Source organism: Aplysia californica, unplaced genomic scaffold, assembly GCF_000002075.1.
Source record: "Aplysia californica isolate F4 #8 unplaced genomic scaffold, AplCal3.0 scaffold00196, whole genome shotgun sequence".
NCBI lineage: Eukaryota > Metazoa > Mollusca > Gastropoda > Aplysiida > Aplysiidae > Aplysia > Aplysia californica.
The window spans coordinates 522,001-540,976 of NW_004797466.1; the positions used below are offsets into that span (position 1 = coordinate 522,001).

Genomic DNA, 18,976 nt, shown 5'->3' on the forward strand with positions numbered 1-18,976 from the left:
CTGATTTTTAGATCTCATAGAGTGGCAGGTCTGTAACAGTAACTAACAGATAGGAATTCCTTGTATAAAAATTTGTCAAAATTAATATCAAATAGCCAAAAAATAAGTGCAAAATGGTACATATAAAAACACTGACAGAATTCCCCAGAATTTATTACTTAATTTTCCTGCTTGTTAATGGTATATTGTCTACAAGTGTAATACTGGTTTGAAATAGATGAGAAATTGATATTACTGGTGTGAATAGCCAAAACTGTTTAGTAGGTGGTATAATTATTTTATCACCTTTGTTCTCCTCTCCTTATCTAGGTCAGTTACTATGCTATTTTTGAAGTATCAGCCAGTCTTGGCACACGTGGAGGTATTTAGTAACTGATTTGAGGTATTCCTACCCTCTAGGACTAAAAATATTCAGTGTGACTCAGTATCTGATTCTGTAAGAGAGACAAGGTGGTGGCCAATGGTTGTTTTCTGCAACATTTTTAGGACCTTGTCACAATTACTATTGCTAGGAAGAGGAAGATTGTTCGGGGACACACACACACACACACATACACTCACACACTTCCCCAAATCCCCTCCCTGGTTGTGATAGCAGGCACTAGTTTAAACAGGGAGGATGTATGCAAAAACCTTGTGATCCCTATCAAAAAGTGAAACGGTTTCCCTTATCTTTCATCCACCGTGAGGAATAAATCCATTCTGTCACTACCTCCTCCCAGCTCTCTCTGTCATGTTGATTGTGTATTCACTTGTTGGTATATAAAAGAGACACCCTTGGGGTGTTTATTGTTGGCCTTTTTTCCCCCTCTGTAAAATGTTACAGGATGTTTAACACCAGCAGGATGCTTAAATATTAGGACACAGAAAATGGAGAAATTTATAGCCAAGGTGGTGTGCGTTTTTTTTCAACATTCTGTACCTCATTGCCCTGAAGTTGGGGTAATTCTCAGTTTGTTTTGTGGTTTCAACTATTTTTTTTAAAGCAATTGTTCGCCATAAGCAATGAGCGGTTAGTTCATGCTTTCAGTTCTCCATGGTCAGTGAAAATGTACAGGTAAGAAACAAGTGCTCAAAGGCACAGACTAAATATCTCTATCATATTTATTATCAAAGGCTGATGTTACGGTAGATATTGTCCGAAATGACCTCCCATTGTCCAGGAGAAAATTGGTTGTTTTAGACAGGTGGATGTCATGGGCGGTATCATAATTATATAGTAAAAAATATAAGTGGGAAGTGGTCGTTTGTACAGGTGATTGTTTTGGGCAGGGTGCCGTTAGAGCAGTTTCGACTGTAGTTTGAAATCATTGCAGTCTTAAGTACATGTATTTAATCCCCAATAGATGATGTTTTGATATGACAGCATTATCCCCACTGGTTGATATTTTTTTAGATGATAGCAATCAGTCTTTTGTGTATCGTCCTCAGTGGTTGAAGATATTTTGGAGCGCTGCCCAAATCTCAAGATTCTAGACCTCAGCGATTCCACGGAGGTGACAGACGCATCTGTGCTGAAGATCCCGAAAGCTCTGCCTCACCTGCAGACCATCTGTTTGAGCCGATGCTACAGAGTCAACACCCAAACCATCTTGTGCGTTTACAAAGATTTTGATCTTAGCTACAAAAGTTATGGATTTTATAAGATTGTGAAGTATTTGTGTGTTTTTCAAGAGGTTGATTTGAGAAAACGGTCTTATGAAAACAGTATGTCACTTTCAGGTACCGGTAACAGACCACATCATATATCAGGACAAAACTTTCATGATTCATAGAATGTAATTGTCAAGAAAAGGACTTTCAGGTTCTAGTCTCAGATTATAAATTTTCAAGACAATCCTGCTTCGCCCTCTTGAGTTTGTATGGTTCCCAGTGTCACATAACCTTCCTGCCAACCCTTCTCGAAAAATCCAGAAATGATCTGGGGTGTTTTGTTTTTCCACAAGGATGGCTCTCAGCCCTGTTGTAAGAAAACTGGGATGAAGAAAATGTCTACATACTTGGATTTCAGTTACAGAAAGGAGAAATTGTCACTTTCTGTTTTCGGTATTCTTTTGGCCTACTCAGCTGAAAAGGTGATGGTAGTGTTTAGATGGAACTTTCGCTGAATTTTAGACATGGTGATTTTGGAATGTTTCTGTAGCTTTGATGAACTGGTGTGTACAGTTGATCGAACCTAGTCCAAGACGGAATTGCAAAGGAGCCAGAAAAAAAAATTCCATCTTTATCTTAGATATTTTTCTTCATTACAGAGAAATTTCAGAGGGCTAGCCTGTATGCAATCAGGGCTCACTTGTCTGAACAGCAAGTAGTGGTCTAGACCTCAAAACTCTCAAGTGCTATCCTCTTAGCCTCTCTGGTGGCTTGTGCCAGTCTTACTTATCCAGTGTCACCAGTGCTAGGATCTCAAAGGACCATTGTTTGACCTATTAAAACAGAAACAATTGGATGTCTCCATTGTTTCCTCCGGTAGCCCCACCCACCAGTGTTATTAGCACGATCGACCAATGCCACCCCTCCCGTGTATATAACTAGGATTCGAGGAACTCTCCATCTTGGCAGGTCAAAACCATCTGAAGGGAAGAAATTTCTCATTCTGTTTCCGGGTTGAGCAGGTTTCCGTTATATGAAAGTAATTATATAGAAATTTATCAAAGAGGTGAGCCGCGATTTTCGTTATGGCAGGTTCGACTATTTTAGTGTTTTCCTCCTCATGGTGAGGGTAAAAACACTGTAGGCCTATAAAACTCTGTGGATAAAAATCTGAAAGTCTTACTGCATTGTTTTTGACGGCCAAATTTTTCCAAACTGGTGCGTATTTTCCTACCTTGTTGCTCATCCATCTGGAAAAAAAAATCCATTCTCTGACCAAATCTGTGATCCCAGTCTTTGAGTATTGTCTTTAGTGGTGTCTACATCTTGTCTTAATTTGGTTGTTGGTTTGGAATGGTAGGAAGTCGTTGGGAATCTGATATGCTGTTTTCAATTTCTGTTTGGCACAAATGTCTCCTACCTCTTTATTGTCTCTTCACATGGCTGGATCATTTTTGAAGTTGGTGTCCCTTTTGTTATGTGTATTGTGCCTGTAACTTTGCTTCAAGCACGAAATTGTGTTGGACTTGGTGTTTTCAAGAATGTTGTCCGTTGCTCTACTATACGTACAGTCTATAGGGATTGATTGATCTTGATCTTGATTCTACTTTTAAAAATGTAACTTTCGGAACACAAAAGTAAATACAAACTCCATGGGTGGTTGGTGGGTGCTGTGGTGTAGTTTGCTCCTTCTTTCCAATAAAACATCTGTCGTCTCTATCTCCCCTCCTTTTTTGTTTTTGTTACTCTTTTAGCACCTCTAATCTTCGGCACTTATATGACCTTATTGTGTTGCAAGTGCTGTTAAACTCTAACTAAAACTAAATACAAACCCCATAACTTCCATCAGAAGCTTTGACTTAGACAACGGGTATCCCTTCCATGAAGGGAAATAGTTATTTTTAACACGTGATCTCCCTGAGGGAAAAGCTGATTTATGCGTGGCATGTGATAATTGTTTTAGTGTTCAACACATTTTCGTAGAATGTGTTGAATTTTCAGATACACATGTAAAATACAGTGGAGAACCTAAATCTGCTGGACCGGTGCATTTTCTTCAGTTTAGCCATGTTTTTGGTTTAGAGAGCATTGCTCAAATAGCCATGACTGTTAACAGCGTAGAGATGAAAATGATGTACCTCTAGCAAACTTCACGTAAAGAAAGTTTTTTCTCCTATAACAGTTCTTCTTTCAGTAACTGAAATTGAGCTGCAGGCTGTACGTATTGTGCTTTCTCTTCGACATTGTCTGCCTGTTTATCTGCCGAATAGTCGCAAAGAACAGACGAAGGAGTAGATAGAGATAAATAAAATCCTTATGCCCATGATTTCATGAAACACCTCATGTGCTCATTTTTAGGGCCAATGTGAACTAGCTTCACAGAGACTAGAATGAAGATCGCATGAAATTCATACATTACGTGACTCAGCCTAAAGTCCAATAGGTGTGTTGTGTAATACAAACAGGTAAACAGTACACTGGCGCAGCCTTTCTCTGGCTCGCAATCGACACATATGCATTCTCACGTATCTTCTGATTGGCTATCTTTGTGATTTGTGTTACTTTACTTGAGAGTTGCTAGTGGCGATTTTTACAGCATGACCCTCGAATTCTTTTCAGTTCTGAAATGGGAGTATTTCGGCGTATCAATAATTTCCTACAAAGAAAAGAAATGGAGATTTTCTTTTTTTTTGGTTTACCATGTTCAGTTAAAGTGTACTGCACTGTATTTTAGATGTACAAATATTAAGACTTTACCTAATATTAGAAAGGAAATTGCAGTTTGGCTACAAAAATATAGATTTTCATATTATGTATTTTCGTTTTTATAAAACCTTGTTTTAGAAAATATATTTATATGCATTTTTGTATAGAAATAACAAATAAATGGACATTTTTAACATATTTACTCACAGATTTTTATGTATGTTCGTCTGTCCGTTTAGCCATTACTAAGAAAGGCCAATTATAGACAATCTATTATTGGCACTTACTTACACATGGCCAAATTATGTTGACAATGCCATAATGCAACCGAAGACTCATATTTGTGTTTGAGCCTTTGTGTGGGCCTCCTGCAATGCTCATGCTATATTTCTAGCACTTTTTGCGTGAAGTGATGAAAAAATAACTGAACAGTTTCATGACAAATCGCGACTTAATTTTTTCAGTTTAGCGAAAAATTGAGACCTCTGTTTTCCATTTACTAAACCTGAGCAGCCTTGGTTTTTTTTTTTTTTAGTAATCCTGTTGTAAGGCTTATTTGATATTATTTGCTGTATGATGAAACCTATGTTGGATTTTTATCCTTGATGAGATCTCCACACATTTTTGACAAAACCCGATATACCCACATTACTTTTTCACAGATTGAGACAAATCCATATCAACCAATAATATATTTTTTTTAAAAATCAGCTTTGGGTCTGACATAAAAATGGTTTATAACGCTTTGGTTAAAATGGTATGAAAAATAACAGATTAGGTGATCTTTGTAAAACTGCATCAGTGAGTCAAATACATCATTTTAATTCTCTCACAGTCTGTATTTTTGTCTGAACAGCTGTCTCTTATATTTGTTCAGCTTCAAAAAAATAATTTTATCTCTATGATTCAAATTCAATATAAGGGAGCAATTTTTTAATTTGAGAAATATTGATGCATTGTTATATAACTTAACAATAATCAGGAAAGGAACTGAAAGAACCACAAATTACTCTTTCTTTGAACACAAGTGAAATCACATGATTCGGGGAAAGAACTTGATCATCTCGCAGAGAACATGTTTAAAAAACAAAGGTTGATTGTTTTTGTCGTGTTTTGTTGAAATATTTACTGCAATTCTTTAAAGAGGAAAAATGGCAGTTTGTGGAAAAAGAAGTTGACTCTAGAATGTGCCTCTCTTTTCTTGATTCCACGGTACTAGTTTTTGGTCAAACTTCGAAAATGGCGTTTTTCACATTTAGTTTTCCAACTGTTCGACTGCTCTTGTGCCCCACAACGAACATTTCAGAAATTTCTTCAATCAAGTTCCCCCTTACATTCAACGCGCGGATCAATATACTCATCTATCCCAGGGGGGTGTAAAATCTAAAGTATTAATTTAATTTTTCCATTTCATTTCAATCAAAATTGTTATTAATCATAAGAGCTTCTTTGCGTAGATTGAAAGTAGTCACTCAGTCTGAGGATGGGCTGGTGGAAAACTTGTAACTAGTTACTGCTATCAGCAGGTTTTGATATCAATTTGTTGCGAAAATGAATAACCCTTGCTGCGATGGACAGGGACTGCTATGAACACGTCATAAATATAGGAAGAATGCAAGGGTGTAACGGAACAACGGCAGGTAGTACAGGTGACCATTAAGATTAAGCAGGTTCGACTGTACTATTTTGGATTTTATGAAGGCCATTGGCCGTTATGGAAAATTATAGTATAGAACAAAATTAAATTATTAGATTTTTTAATGAAAGTTATTTAGTCTGAAATTATATATCTACACCAAATTTTTTATATTTTTACGTTTAAGATCAAATAACCCATACACAGCCGTGCAGTAAACTACGCATAAAAAAACCCAACTAACTTGTGTTTTGCGCGCTCATATGACCTTATGCAGTTGCGAGCGCCGTAAAAGCCCATACTAAACTAAAGACTGTTAGAGTAGGTTGCCAAATCGTTTGGTTCAAGTTTCTTTCCTCCGTGGTTACTGGACAGTGTGTGGCTGTGTACTACTACAGTTTTCGTAATGGCTATCCGCGTTACTCATCACATATGTGAGTGAAAGCAACTCATAGAAAGAGCATTGCAGTCATATATGAGGTTGCAGAGTAGAATCCCAATGAAGAGTAAAGTAAATGCACCTAACTTGAATCCACTTTTAATTTTTTCTGATTCTAGAATGATCTTGAACTTGAATTATCGCATTTTTAAAAATCTCCCCTAAATTCTCAACTTTGAGCATTCAAATCCCAACCAATTTCTGCTTCTTGTGGGTTGGTAGGTTCTGTAAAGGCTCACATTTTTCTTTCCTTACAAATTCATTCTTTCGGTGGACTTCTCTCTGTGTTTGTGTATAGTATAATAAATAGTGTATGTATAAATCTTGTGAAAAAGAGTTTGCATTGAAAATAAACGATGTGATATTTGCATTTCTAGGTTAGATTTCTATTCAATTTATTATTTCTGCTATTTTGCAAGTGGAATGCATAACTTGATATACCTATGAAGGTACCAGTGTCTTTGGTTGAACTGACACCCAACTGCACTGAAACATAACTGGTGCCTGTGGTGTACTGGTCAGGCACTTGCTATAGCAGGCTGAAAATTTGATTCCAATTCTTGTATGGAGAGAATTCTTATCAAGTTTCTCTGTCTGCTGGGACATTATATGTATTCCTCTCAGCCTGGATTGAACCAAACAGTGACAGGCAAGGTCGAAGCCTGCCTAATAAATGTTCTAAATTGTATAAATGGGGGTGTAAAACGTCTACATTTTAAGAAAAAAGAAAGTTTCTAGAGCAGTTAGATTTGGTTAATAAAAATCTGTTTAATGCGTCTGTTATGAAATTGCTTTTTGTGCCCATTTTCATTATTTAGAGATATATCATACTCATACCTCTGTGGTAAAATGGTTAGGCTCTGGCCTCTTCACATACAAGACATGAGTTCAGTCTTCATATTGGGGAGTTTTGTTTTATTATGTGTCTACTTTCTCTTTGAATTCTGTATCTCAGTCAGTCTATGCTGGCTCTGGCAGGCAGGGAAAAAAACAGCGTGCTGCCAAAATTATCGAAATTGTCTTAATGGGTGGTGCAATACACAGTGTAATGTAATTCACCCACAAATATCTTATTCCCAACTCTTTGAGATTTCAGGGGACACATGACTGTAAATAGACACTCTTTTTACTCTGAGATCATTATGTCACCGATTTTATGCTTATTTATAGTTTTTGCAGAATTGCCGCATTTCTCATGTCTTTTTCAATCTAAACCCTATAATGTTTCGGAAGGGATGCTAACTGTATTTGAATCATGGTGTCAATGGCTTCTCTGAAAACACCACTAGTTGGTCTTACTGGTGTCTGTGGAATAATAGTCGAGTTCCTCACCTCTGCATTCAAAGGGTGTGCATGACTGCTGTAGTGGAATATTTTTGTGGAGTATCAGTATCTTTGCCTTTCTGCGGAATAGTCTCGTATGTACAAGCCGAAGAAACCCACCTCATTAGTATCTAGATTATGTTAATGTAAGCGTAATCATTCTATAAATTGCATTTGACTTGCATCTGTGGTATAGCAGGCAGGCGTATCTCCTTCTCTCATAAGAGATGTGAGCTTGATTCCTGTGTGGGGAAAATAATTTTTTATCAAGTTTCTCAATCTTTCTCCTGGGGCTTTATTTCCCTCTCAGCTTGGGTTAGCCCTGATGGGCAGGATCGAAGCAGCCTAGCTCCTCAATAATCTAAATTGTGTCAAAAGACGCATTAAATTCTACAGTTACATCTCTTTTTTACAAATCACATTTGGTTTCTCCAACTGCTTTTCCCTTCCTCTAGTGTATCTGTTCAGCTTTTCCCCCCTCAGGCTTTTTGTGACCATTGTTTCATTGATGTGGTGCTCTCCAGCAAACGAATTTTGTGTTTTGTTCTGGCTTTTCCAGAAGTCTCCATCATGCACCCTGTCTGCAGTCCATCAATGTGTTCGGCCTGATGCGAGACCCATCTCTTGCTGTCCTGGAGGAGCACATGAGCAAATACCGCATCAACAAAGATCCTTTCTCCTCAGTGGCCAGACCGACCCCTTTCAATTCTCGGCGACATCTGATATGGGGCGTGTCTCCCTCACCTCGGGGTTTGCCCGTAGACCCTGATTCGGATCTTTTCTTTGAGTATTGATGCGCGTAGCTGGAGGATGCCACTGGTAGGTTCCATCTCTTCACTATCCCTCTGATGTTTCTGAATGTTGTCTTGATTTTTCCCAGCACCATTTGGCTGCTATTGCGTCAATATGCTGCTCTCAGGCTCTGTCTGCATTGATTTGTTGGCTTGTTGGTTTTGAAAACACTGTCATGAGAAGCTTATTGAGATAGGCTTATGCCGAGTCTCTTAACTGAAACCTATTTCAGAGTCTGTCAGGTGTATGTTTTGCGGGGGTTCTCGTGGCCTAGAGGTTAAGATGTTGGCCTCTCATTCAAAGGTCCCGGGTTCGAATCTGGGTAGCGACCGAAAAATTTTCTTCTCTAAAATTTTCTCCTTTCACCTCCTTTTCTGCTTTCTAGCAATGTCCTGTCGTCTGCATTCGTCTCCTCTTTCTGCCCCCACCACTTCACACCTCCTTTGCCCCCTCCTCTGGGCTCCTGACTCTTTCTGTAGCCTTTCTACTGCTACTCCTTGGCTCTTTCTTACTGCTGTCTTTAAGCCACATCCCTGATCTTCTGGTAGGAAAGATCTACACCTAGCCTTCTCGGACAAGGGTGAGAAATCTCGGAGGGCTCATGTGCAAGTTGCGCTCATTAAAGATCCCTTGGTGGTCTAAAATTGATAAGAGTAGGCTTCGTCCGCCTCGCTGGCAAAATTAAAAATTTCCTACCAACTGAAAAAGGTTCATGTGTCCCGCGCTCTCATGTGATCTTATGCAGTTGCGAGCGCAGTAAAACTTACCAAAAAAAAAAAAAAGTATGTTTTGCACTACATAAAAGCATGTTTCTCTGGGTTTCATGCTCTTGAAAAAGTTGCAAATGGCCATTTGAATGTCAGTAGAGTGAAGGGGTTTATGCAGTTGTGAGCACTATAAACTCCAACAAAATACGAAATGGAATATAGAGTATGTCTGTTCACGATTTTTTTTTTACCAAGTATCCAAATGTCGTCAACTGTACTGTAAGTGATTGTTTTAAAGGAATATTTTAACTCTTATCAGCCAGTATTATAATGTCATAGGTTTTCCTGAACAGCCAGAATTAAACCTGTGCTGTCATTCAGAATTGTGTATATGTGTCACTGACAATTTAAGATCTAGATCTACCTTGTTCAGCATGCTAAAGAAATAACCTTCTGCAAAAGATGGGGAAGCGGAAAATGGGATTGAATGCAAAAAACGTAGGTGTTTTGTTGAGGGATTTAATTAACAATCTTGATTTAGAAAGTGACACAATAATTGTGGATGATGGAACAAGCTTCCACTCTAAAAATCCGACTTCAAGCTTCGAATTCTCTCAAAGTTGAAAGCTCATCATGTCTATTTTTGACTTGATCAGCATTATAAACATGGATAAAGAGAACTGGACAAAAATGTACTATATATATGTGATCAGGGGAGATGAAAATGACATGCTCTGTGTGGTTCTGGTGGAAGGAAATGACACAGCGTGACATTCTGATTGAGAAGAGTTGACCCTTCTAGCCCCATGCGCGTTACGCGTATATTTTCAGCAGCGCTTGTACCTTCCCCCGTCCCAAAAGCACATTCTTATCTGCCCTCGAGCTGCCACCTGTCCCAAGAGCGTATATTTTCAGTTTCGAGGGGTACTGAATTTGACGTGCATTTTTTTTAGATGGCAGCAAACCTTATTAAACTTTAATTTCATAATCTTTGTTCATTTACCTTTAACTTTAAACATTGTTATGTATTATCTAAACCTCATAACAAAGATACTCCATCACCTTTTAGAATGCATGTCTCTTTTTCTGAAATACTGCTGTATTTACCTGGGACTAATGTTAGGGAGTGCAGAAAAATGGCTGGGGCTGGAAGGGTTAGGATGTACCGGGGTACTGTATTCAAGCAAGAGCGTGGATTTAGTTATTTGGTAATTTTGGTCACCCTTTCTCTAAGAGCCACCCTCCTTAGTGAGTGTGAGGAGAAAAGACTCAGCCACCATGCATAGCATTATCACCAATGTTTGAGCACTGCCCGTGTATTCACTTTCTTACATGAACAACCCAACCTCATCCTGTGAAAAGGACCAGTGTGTGTGTGGGGGGGGGGGGGGGGGGGGGGGATGTGTGTGTGTGGGGTGGATGTGTGTGTGTTTGTGTGTGTGGGGGTGGTTATCATTACCTTTGAACTTAACATCCCCACCTTCCCCCCTTCCAAAATTCAGTAAGTGTAAGCAGATATGTCCACCCTGCAACAACCAAGGCCTGCTCTTCAAAGGGGTTGCTATTAGAATAGGCAGACACCACTGTACTTATTTTGAGGATAACTGTGATTCTCTTTACTTTGCATGCCAAATCTTGATCTGTTTTAGTTGTCAGTTTTTCATAACTTTCTTGTGTGCGGGTGGTTGGAGGGCGCCACCGACTGATATGTCCTACTTCTTTTCTTTTGCTCTGTTGTTTCAGTCTGTCTTCTCTACTTATTCTTAACTCTAAATGGCTACCATTTGGTCAACGTGTGTCTTTTTACTCAACGATCAAACTGACACACACCCCCCTCCCTTTTTTTTTAACCAATATGAAAATGCCAGCCAATCAGTTGTCATTTTTGTTCCAGCTTTCTGCAATCCTGGTTCTCTGTTATTGGTTTATAGTTCTAGAAGGAATAAACTTATTACAGTAAAGATGATATCAAAAACCCCTTTACAAAAATGTTATGATTATTATTTTTTTTGCACAGGGGCGTCCATGCTCATCTTTGGACAGATTCCACTACTATGACTATGGACAATTTTGAACGAATGATAGCCGAGCGGGTTGGCAAGGAAATTGTAAGACTGCTTGGCATAGACCAGTAACAGGGACAGCATGAAGCAAGTGAACTCCGGCCTGAGCTTAATACAGAAAGGCTAGGACTCTTGCCTTACATGAAGATGGGCATTACACTCCTGGCTTCTGCCGTTCCTGCATAAACTAGGGCGGGACAGCCTGTTCTCGCATGGTGACATCCTCTGGTTTTTATTATATATATACGAATGGTGCACTCTGAAACACAGCGGTCCGTCCACTTAAAAGCCAACGAGAATCACAACGTTCATGATGTACTGAACTCAATTCCTCATATTTTTTACCGAAACTTAACAGCTTGGGAAAATAGTTGTGATAAGCGCATTGGGTCTTAGATATTTTAGTTCTCCGGAAACTTTTCCGAGGTCTCCTGTATGTATATTGATCTTTGTACGTCATTGTAGGAAAAGCAGGCACTCAGTCTTTTTTATTTTGTGTTTTGATCACAGTGCCATATATATGAAATACCTTTCATTTCCATGCGTGCCACAGCAGTTTAAAATTTGTAAAATATCTCAGGATTTGACAGTTGCGCCTATTTCAGATTTTTAGAAGCAAAAAAATTTGAAGGATTGACCTGAAAAGAGCCATTGGGGGAGAGTGGGGTGCGCAATATTTTTTAGGGGGATTCTGAATTGGAAAGTAGAGAAAATAAGCTTTCAAACCATATCAGTATATAGACGTAGTGGGTCAATAAGGAGAAGGCCTGGCAGAACTCCCAAAAGTGCATTTGTTCATACAAGAAAACATTTTCAATTTTCAGGGATTTGGCAAGTTGCTGACATGGAAAGGCACACACTCACACACACACACACACACACACACAATTTTTGGACAGGTAATTTGCTGAAAAAGTAATGAAAAATTGGACGAGAAAGGCACTTTTTTTTATGGCTCTCACTGGTGCTGCATCTCAGGGACAGGCCATGTATCTCCCACTTGGTTTAAGCAGCCCCTCACATGTATTTCATATATCAATGTTATAAGTTGTAGGTTACTGTGGCAGCCAGATGTAAAATACAAACTTTTGATGTTTTTCTTATCTCCCTTGCTAGGGCATTTATGATGTGCAGCTGTCTGTCAAAATTATACATTATTAGCTCACAACGGTTCATGGAATTTTAGCTGAGGGGATGGTTGTAGAAAAAAAAATTCCCATAAATTCTTATGAGTGTCTCCTCTATTCAATGAGTGTTGTGTTATACATGGAAAGGTTGTTGAGTGCACCTTGATTTTGGGACAATGGGTTCAGAATATTTCTCCCCGGAAGACCAATTTTGCTTAGGTCACAACGTTTAGGCAATGTTTCTCCCTCCAAGGTCAGTACCAATTTCTGCAATTAATTTTTAGATACTTACTGTTTTACAAAACGGTCAGTACCGTGACGAAGAAAAGAGGACACTTCCTAGACCACCTACAGTGACAGCCCCCCATGTCTCCGTGTCAAGCCGCATAAAAAGTTCTTTGTATTTGTAAGGGTTTTACGTCACATACAACTCTACATTTTTATTAAAATGCTCGTTGACCTACGGAGACAATAATCATGTGTGGATGATTTCTTTTTTGCATGTTGACCCACTGTTTGTCTATTTTTTAAAATGACATTGTTTTGGGGTTTTTTTTCAAACCTTTACGGATGATAGGCAAAGAAAGAAAACAATAGTTTACTGTGAAACTTATTTTAATTTGTTAAAATCGTATTGAAGAGCAATCAACTCTACAAATTTTCCAAAAAATATGATTAATTTCAGACAAAATGATTGAAAATGATAGGAATGGCAGGACAGCTATTTTAATAACATGACATGACAAACAGGTTTACTTTTTAAACACAAGCAGAAAGCCATTCTGTCATGAAAAATTATCAAAATAGACAGAGGCTCCTATGACTTAAAAAACTAATTACATCAGTAAAATTACAGCAGAGATTCTTCCAGCAATGGTGGAAATTGCTCTATGTTTCCACTTAGATTTATGGAAATATCCAAAGAAGGTTAAATTAAAATGCAAATGTGTAGGTTGAAATCTGTCATCCCATATGAAGTGAATAACCGTTTAATTACCAGGTCTTTTAGTTCGGTAATATGTTTAATTGTGATAGCAGCATTCTTCCAATATTTTATTAGATGTTTTTTTTATGTGTTGCCTTGTGGGATTTTGATAAAGGTAAATGCTTCCTCATTTTTCTCTCAACATGAAATCAGTTTCACAGAAAAAGAATTAAATGAAAACGGTGTGTTTATTTATAATGGCTGCGCACAGTGCTGGTTCAAAAGTTGTACGTAAAATACATGTATATCATTTTACCTACTTTCCAATCCATTACGTACATCTTCATTCATCCTTGAAACCACATGATGCTTTGCATGATTATGTGGAATCTTTCAAGATTCTAATAGTAATAGTAATTCCTTAACCCACTCTGGGACTTACAAAGTTTGTTTATATCCAAAGAAGGTTAAATTAAAATGCAAATGTGTAGGTTGAAATCTGTCATTGCCTTGAGACTTTTCCTACCATGAAGTCATTCTCAAAGCTTTGCCTGTGATTTAGAGTGAAGGAAGAACTTGTCATCACTCTAATTTTATCTCCATATTGTTTGCTCATTTGCATCTGTATAATTGATAATGGATAATGGCAATGTTGTGGTATAAAGTCTTTTGTGTCTGTAGAGAATAATATCACAGAAACTCATTTTTTGTAGCAGAATATCCTTATAGTTATAGTACAGAAAATCGTTCATGTCATTTGAATTTCATCATACCAGAGAATAGTGCCTCTTGTAGGTGCTGCTAGAGCGTCTCTTATTTCAGTCTGTCAGTCCTATCTACATTTCCCTGCAATAAATGGCTTTTATGTGGATTTGCTTCTTTTTACTAGAACTGAAGGAATTGTTTTTTGCATGTGTAGAATATTATCACATCACAGAAAGTCATGTATCTATTGAACATTTTATCAATAGAACGTGTGATGTATCTCTACAGATACCAAGCATTAGACAAGGCCGAAATGTGAATGTTTGATAGTCCTTGCAATGTGTACCTCGAACAGATTGCCATTTGATATTGTGGATGGAATGTTGAAGAGAGAAACTGACTCGGGTTCAGTCTTATTTTGAGCAGTTCTCAGAGGGATGATAGTATTTAATACCGGTACGTGTGCAAGAGTCAATGATTGATGACTCATCCGTATGGAAACGAGCTTTATATATGAATTTGTCTGTCTGTGTGCGTTTGTTGTATTGTATGTACAGGATTTGGTATCATCAGATTTTATTCTCAAAGATCTCATTTCATGCTGATGTTGGGAAGCATGACATAGTACTATGCTGTAAAACTCTTTCATGTGCCAGATTTATGTACATTATTTTGTGGCTGCCATTTGGAGAAAAGCCTCCACTTCTTGCTGTCAGTGTATGTATGCTAAGCCGTGTAGTGCTCTGCATATATGTCATTACATTGGCTTGACAGAAGAGTGTTCTCTTTTTAATCTGCATGTGTCACCCACATAGTTTGTGTACCTGCATTTAGTATCTATGTGTTTGGGTAATGTACATGTATAACTGAGTGGTTGGTTGGCGGGTGCTCATGTCGGGTTTGCTCCTTTCCTATCAAACATCCATCGTCCTTATCTCTCCTTCTTATCTTTGTGTGTTACTCTAAGTAACCCCTCTAATCTTAAGCACTTTTATCACCTATTTAGGTTGCAAGTGCTGTGAATATGAACTCTCCCTTAAAATCGAAAAGAGAGAGGATGTATGGAGAGAAAAGTCTAGTGAGGGAATTGGGTGATTGAATGATTGCCTGTGAGTTGCTGTGTGTGTGTGTACACAAATGTGAGATGATCTTTGCAGTGTGAATTCCTTGTATGGTGTACATCCGTTCTATGTTGTTGTTTTCCTTGCAGTGTTAATCAATAATCCTGTAATCTACAACTTCTGAAGTGAGAGCGGCAGTAGAAGAAACATAGTTTTCAATTTTTTGTTGTTGTGTTTTTATCATTATGTTATATGTATGACTTTCACTTTTGTGTCAATGCTGGTATCCTTTGAAAAGTCATGCTGTCCCGAGTCTACCAATTTCTTATGAATGTATTTTCTGTTTGAGTTTGTTTGTAATGAGTATTCCTGCTTTGTTCTCACCTGGGCAAAATTAAAAAATTTCCCACCAACTGAAAATATTAGGTGTGTCCCACGCGCTCATATGACCTTATGCCGTTGCGAGCACCGTGAAACACTTTTAAAAAAAATTGTAGTAATGTATCAAACTTTTAATACTTTAATGAAATATAATTTTAAGTATTTAAAGACAATTTTCTAATCCTAATTTTAACTTTATTGTTTTGTTATATAAAGTTGAATTTTGTTCACTTCATCATTATGCTGGAGTTTAATTTTAAAAGACAGTATACGGTAGAACATGACTATGACGAAGTTGATAAGAAAAGGAAGACTAATCTAAATCTAAAGCACAAATTTTATTGATATGGCAGGGAGGTAATCATGTGGATTTTAGATTTTTTGGGGTAATTTCCCCTTTGCATTCCTAATAGCGGGAACTGGCCTTCAGCGGGGTTTTTCTTCTGGAACCAAAAGTCCCACTATAGCTGTGTTCTATTGTATCCAGTTTCGTAAAATATTCAAGAGAGAAAAGCAAAAAAATCTTTGCCTCTCAACTTTATCTTCAAAACACTTTCCCCATCTTATTTATTAAGATATCGATACATGTACTGGACTACGGTAAAAATATTAGCCATGGTTTAAACTATCAGGTGGAATCAATAACTCACTTTCATCCAAAACTGGATATATATTGTCTTTTTAAAATTAAACTCCACTATCGCCCAGTGAATTGGACCTTGATGGGGTGTTTGATTTTTATGTCTTAGTTGTTGTTTGTACATTATTGCCTTTTCTAACAGGCATTTTAGATTTTGCAAGCTTCCATTGTCTTGCTGAAATTTTACTTTGTGTTGTCATTTTATGCTGTGGGTAAATTAAAGTATTTTTATTGTGAAACAAAATCGATGAAACGTTCAGTCTCTTTGCTTTTTTTTGGTTTAATTTGTATCTGTGGCCTGTAGTCTGGTTGTTGGGCTCTGGGGCTCTCAACCGTATGCGTGGTTGGCAGGTGCTCTAGTGTGGTTTGCTTCTTCTTTCCTATCAAACATCTATCATCCTTATCTCCCCTTCTTCTTTTTTATGATTGTTACTCTCTTGTAACATCTCCAATCTTCTGGCGCTCATATGACCTTATGCAGTTGCAAGCGCCGTAAAATCTCTACTAATACTAAACAACCGTATGCTCCTGTATTCTAATCCCATCAAGGCCTGACATTGTGTTATTGTATCTTTGGGAAAAGCGCTACATGAATTTTCCTCACATCACCCATTTAGGACTGATTCCCAGCTATAGTGCTATAGACAGTGAAAGGTCTTGTCAGTTTGTTAGTAATTTAACCTGTGTAATCTGCAGCTTGCACTGTATGCTTCCCGGGAAGCTGAGAATGTTTCCGCGTCATGTTTTTGGATCTGCTTCAGGTAAAGTTGATGGGGGCTTGAATTTACATTTACAAGGACCTATCATCTGGTTTAGTTATGGGGCCCTTCAAAGATATTAAAATTTGTGATTTATGTGTAAGCACGTCTTTAAAAAAGCCAGTTCTCAGAGCGGGTGGCTGGAGGGTGCCACTGGTAGTCCTACTTCTTTACTTTCCCTCTGTTGTTTCTGTCTGCCTTACCTTTTCCCAGCAACAAATGACCATAATTATTGTGCCCATGTGCTTCTCTTTACTCAAACAAAGCTTAGTAGCTATACCCCTTACGGAAAAAGTTAAATCAGAAAAGGAGACATCTGAGACATTGTCAGCCATCTAATCTTGTTCACTTCTGTGTCACGTGAGAGCCTGAGACATAAAGTGGGTGGTTGGCGGGTGCTCTTGGTGTGGTTTGCTTGCTCCTCCTTTCCTATCAAACTGAAACGTTAATTATCGTCCTTATCTCCCCTCCTTTGTTACTCTCTTGGAACACTTAATCTTCGGCACTTTTTTAAAATATGACCATATTGTGTTGAAGTGCCGTAAAACCCTTACTTTAACTAAAAAGATACATAAATGGGCAGCTGTGACGGAATGTGAGTGAGGAAAAACTGACGGAACAGTCGTAGAGATACAAAAGGTATCGAAACTGTCGGTCCTCCGGGGGAGGGGGGGTGGGGGGACCTTGTCGTTTTGTCTCAACATGATTCTCAGCCATTACATTTCACGTCCCTTGTGTTGCAATCTAAATGTGTATGGACTTGCTTTTCATGTCTGTAATCTTGCCTTTTCCCAGCATTGCTAAATGACAAATATACCGTCCATGGCGGCATGGGTATCTCCTTTACAACCCCCCCCAAAAAAAACACAAAAAAAACCCCACAAAAACAAATTAAAGTAGTAAATCCCGTCTCTTCAAGGGTATTTCAGACAACATACAACAAGGCCCTCGTTCAGTTGTTGGTTCATGGCTCTATTGTTTCCGATCAGCTTTGGCTAGTGTAGTTGTACCAACAATAATAACACGATAAAGATGTATTGATGATGGTTGGAAGGCAGCACTGGTGGTAGGTCCTACTTCTCTTTCTTCTGATGTATAATTTTTATTCTCCATCTCGAAAATGACTAAATAAAACAGCCGTGGTTGAATTGATGTTTCTCTTTGCTCAAAGTTCAGTGTCAACGGATGTCTAGCCAGAGCAGACTTTTTCGGGGTGCCTTAAAATGATCAATATGCCCTGTTTCTTGGCATGGTATACGTGGGAGGACATGGGAGTAGCAAGCGATTTTTTTATACGTCTATCGTTCACTAAACAAGGGATTGTCTAATAATACTAGAAAAGGGAGCAGCTCATGAGTAATGGGTGGTTGGTGGTGGGTGCTCGGGTGTGGTTTGCTCCTTCTTTCTTATCAACATCTATCGTCCTTAGCTCCCCTTTTTGTGTATGTTATTTTCTTGTAACACATCTATTCTTCAGCACTTATATTATGACCTTATTGTGTTGCAAATGCCGTAAAACTCTTACGAATACTAAAAGGTCATGAGTAGAGAGTAGAGACATGGTACATTTTGTATTTTCTTTTAAAATTAATCGATACCAACTCCTATTTCCCATCTCTCCCTTTCGTTTTAGTTAGAATTTTACGGCACTTGCAACACAATAAGATCATATAAGTGCAGAAGACTAGAGGTGTTACAAGAGAGTAACGTTTGATAGGAAAGAAGGATCAGAGCTCCCGCCAACCACCCGCCTCTCCGTTTTACAGTAAAAGTTTGAGACTGTCACCATAAGCCTTGCCTTATTGTAGGATAGGATATATAGATCTAAGCTTACCCGCGCGCTCGTGTTATGACCGTATGCAGTTGCTAGCGCTGTAAAACACTTTAAAAATAATAAGCTTATTATGGCAACGTGAGTCTGATCCTGAGATCATAAGCTTGGTACACTGAGTTCCGAATATTATGTATGGTTATGTTACTTCTAAAACTTGAGTTGATCGTGCCTCAGTACATGTTGTAGTCCAAAGCAAACAGGTTTGCTTTATTTGGTGATCAACATTTGTATTGCTTCTCTCTCTCTCTCTCTCTCTCTCTCTCTCTCTCTCTCTCTCTCTCTCTCT

General features: G+C 38.3%; 1 protein-coding gene across 2 annotated transcripts in view; it reads left to right on the plus strand.

The window, feature by feature from the left end:
* LOC101864225 (S-phase kinase-associated protein 2) overlaps nt 1-16,344 on the plus strand; it is a 31,538-nt gene extending 15,194 nt beyond the window's left edge. For both annotated transcript variants that reach the window (XM_005098897.3, XM_005098898.3), the window contains exons 10-12: nt 1,432-1,594; nt 8,257-8,516; nt 11,214-16,344. In XM_005098897.3, coding sequence (XP_005098954.1) covers nt 1,432-1,594; nt 8,257-8,491 — 398 coding nt within the window. In that variant the 3' untranslated portion in view covers nt 8,492-8,516; nt 11,214-16,344. The remainder of the gene's footprint in view (nt 1-1,431; nt 1,595-8,256; nt 8,517-11,213) is intronic.
* The last annotated feature ends 2,632 nt before the right edge of the window (nt 16,345-18,976 follow it).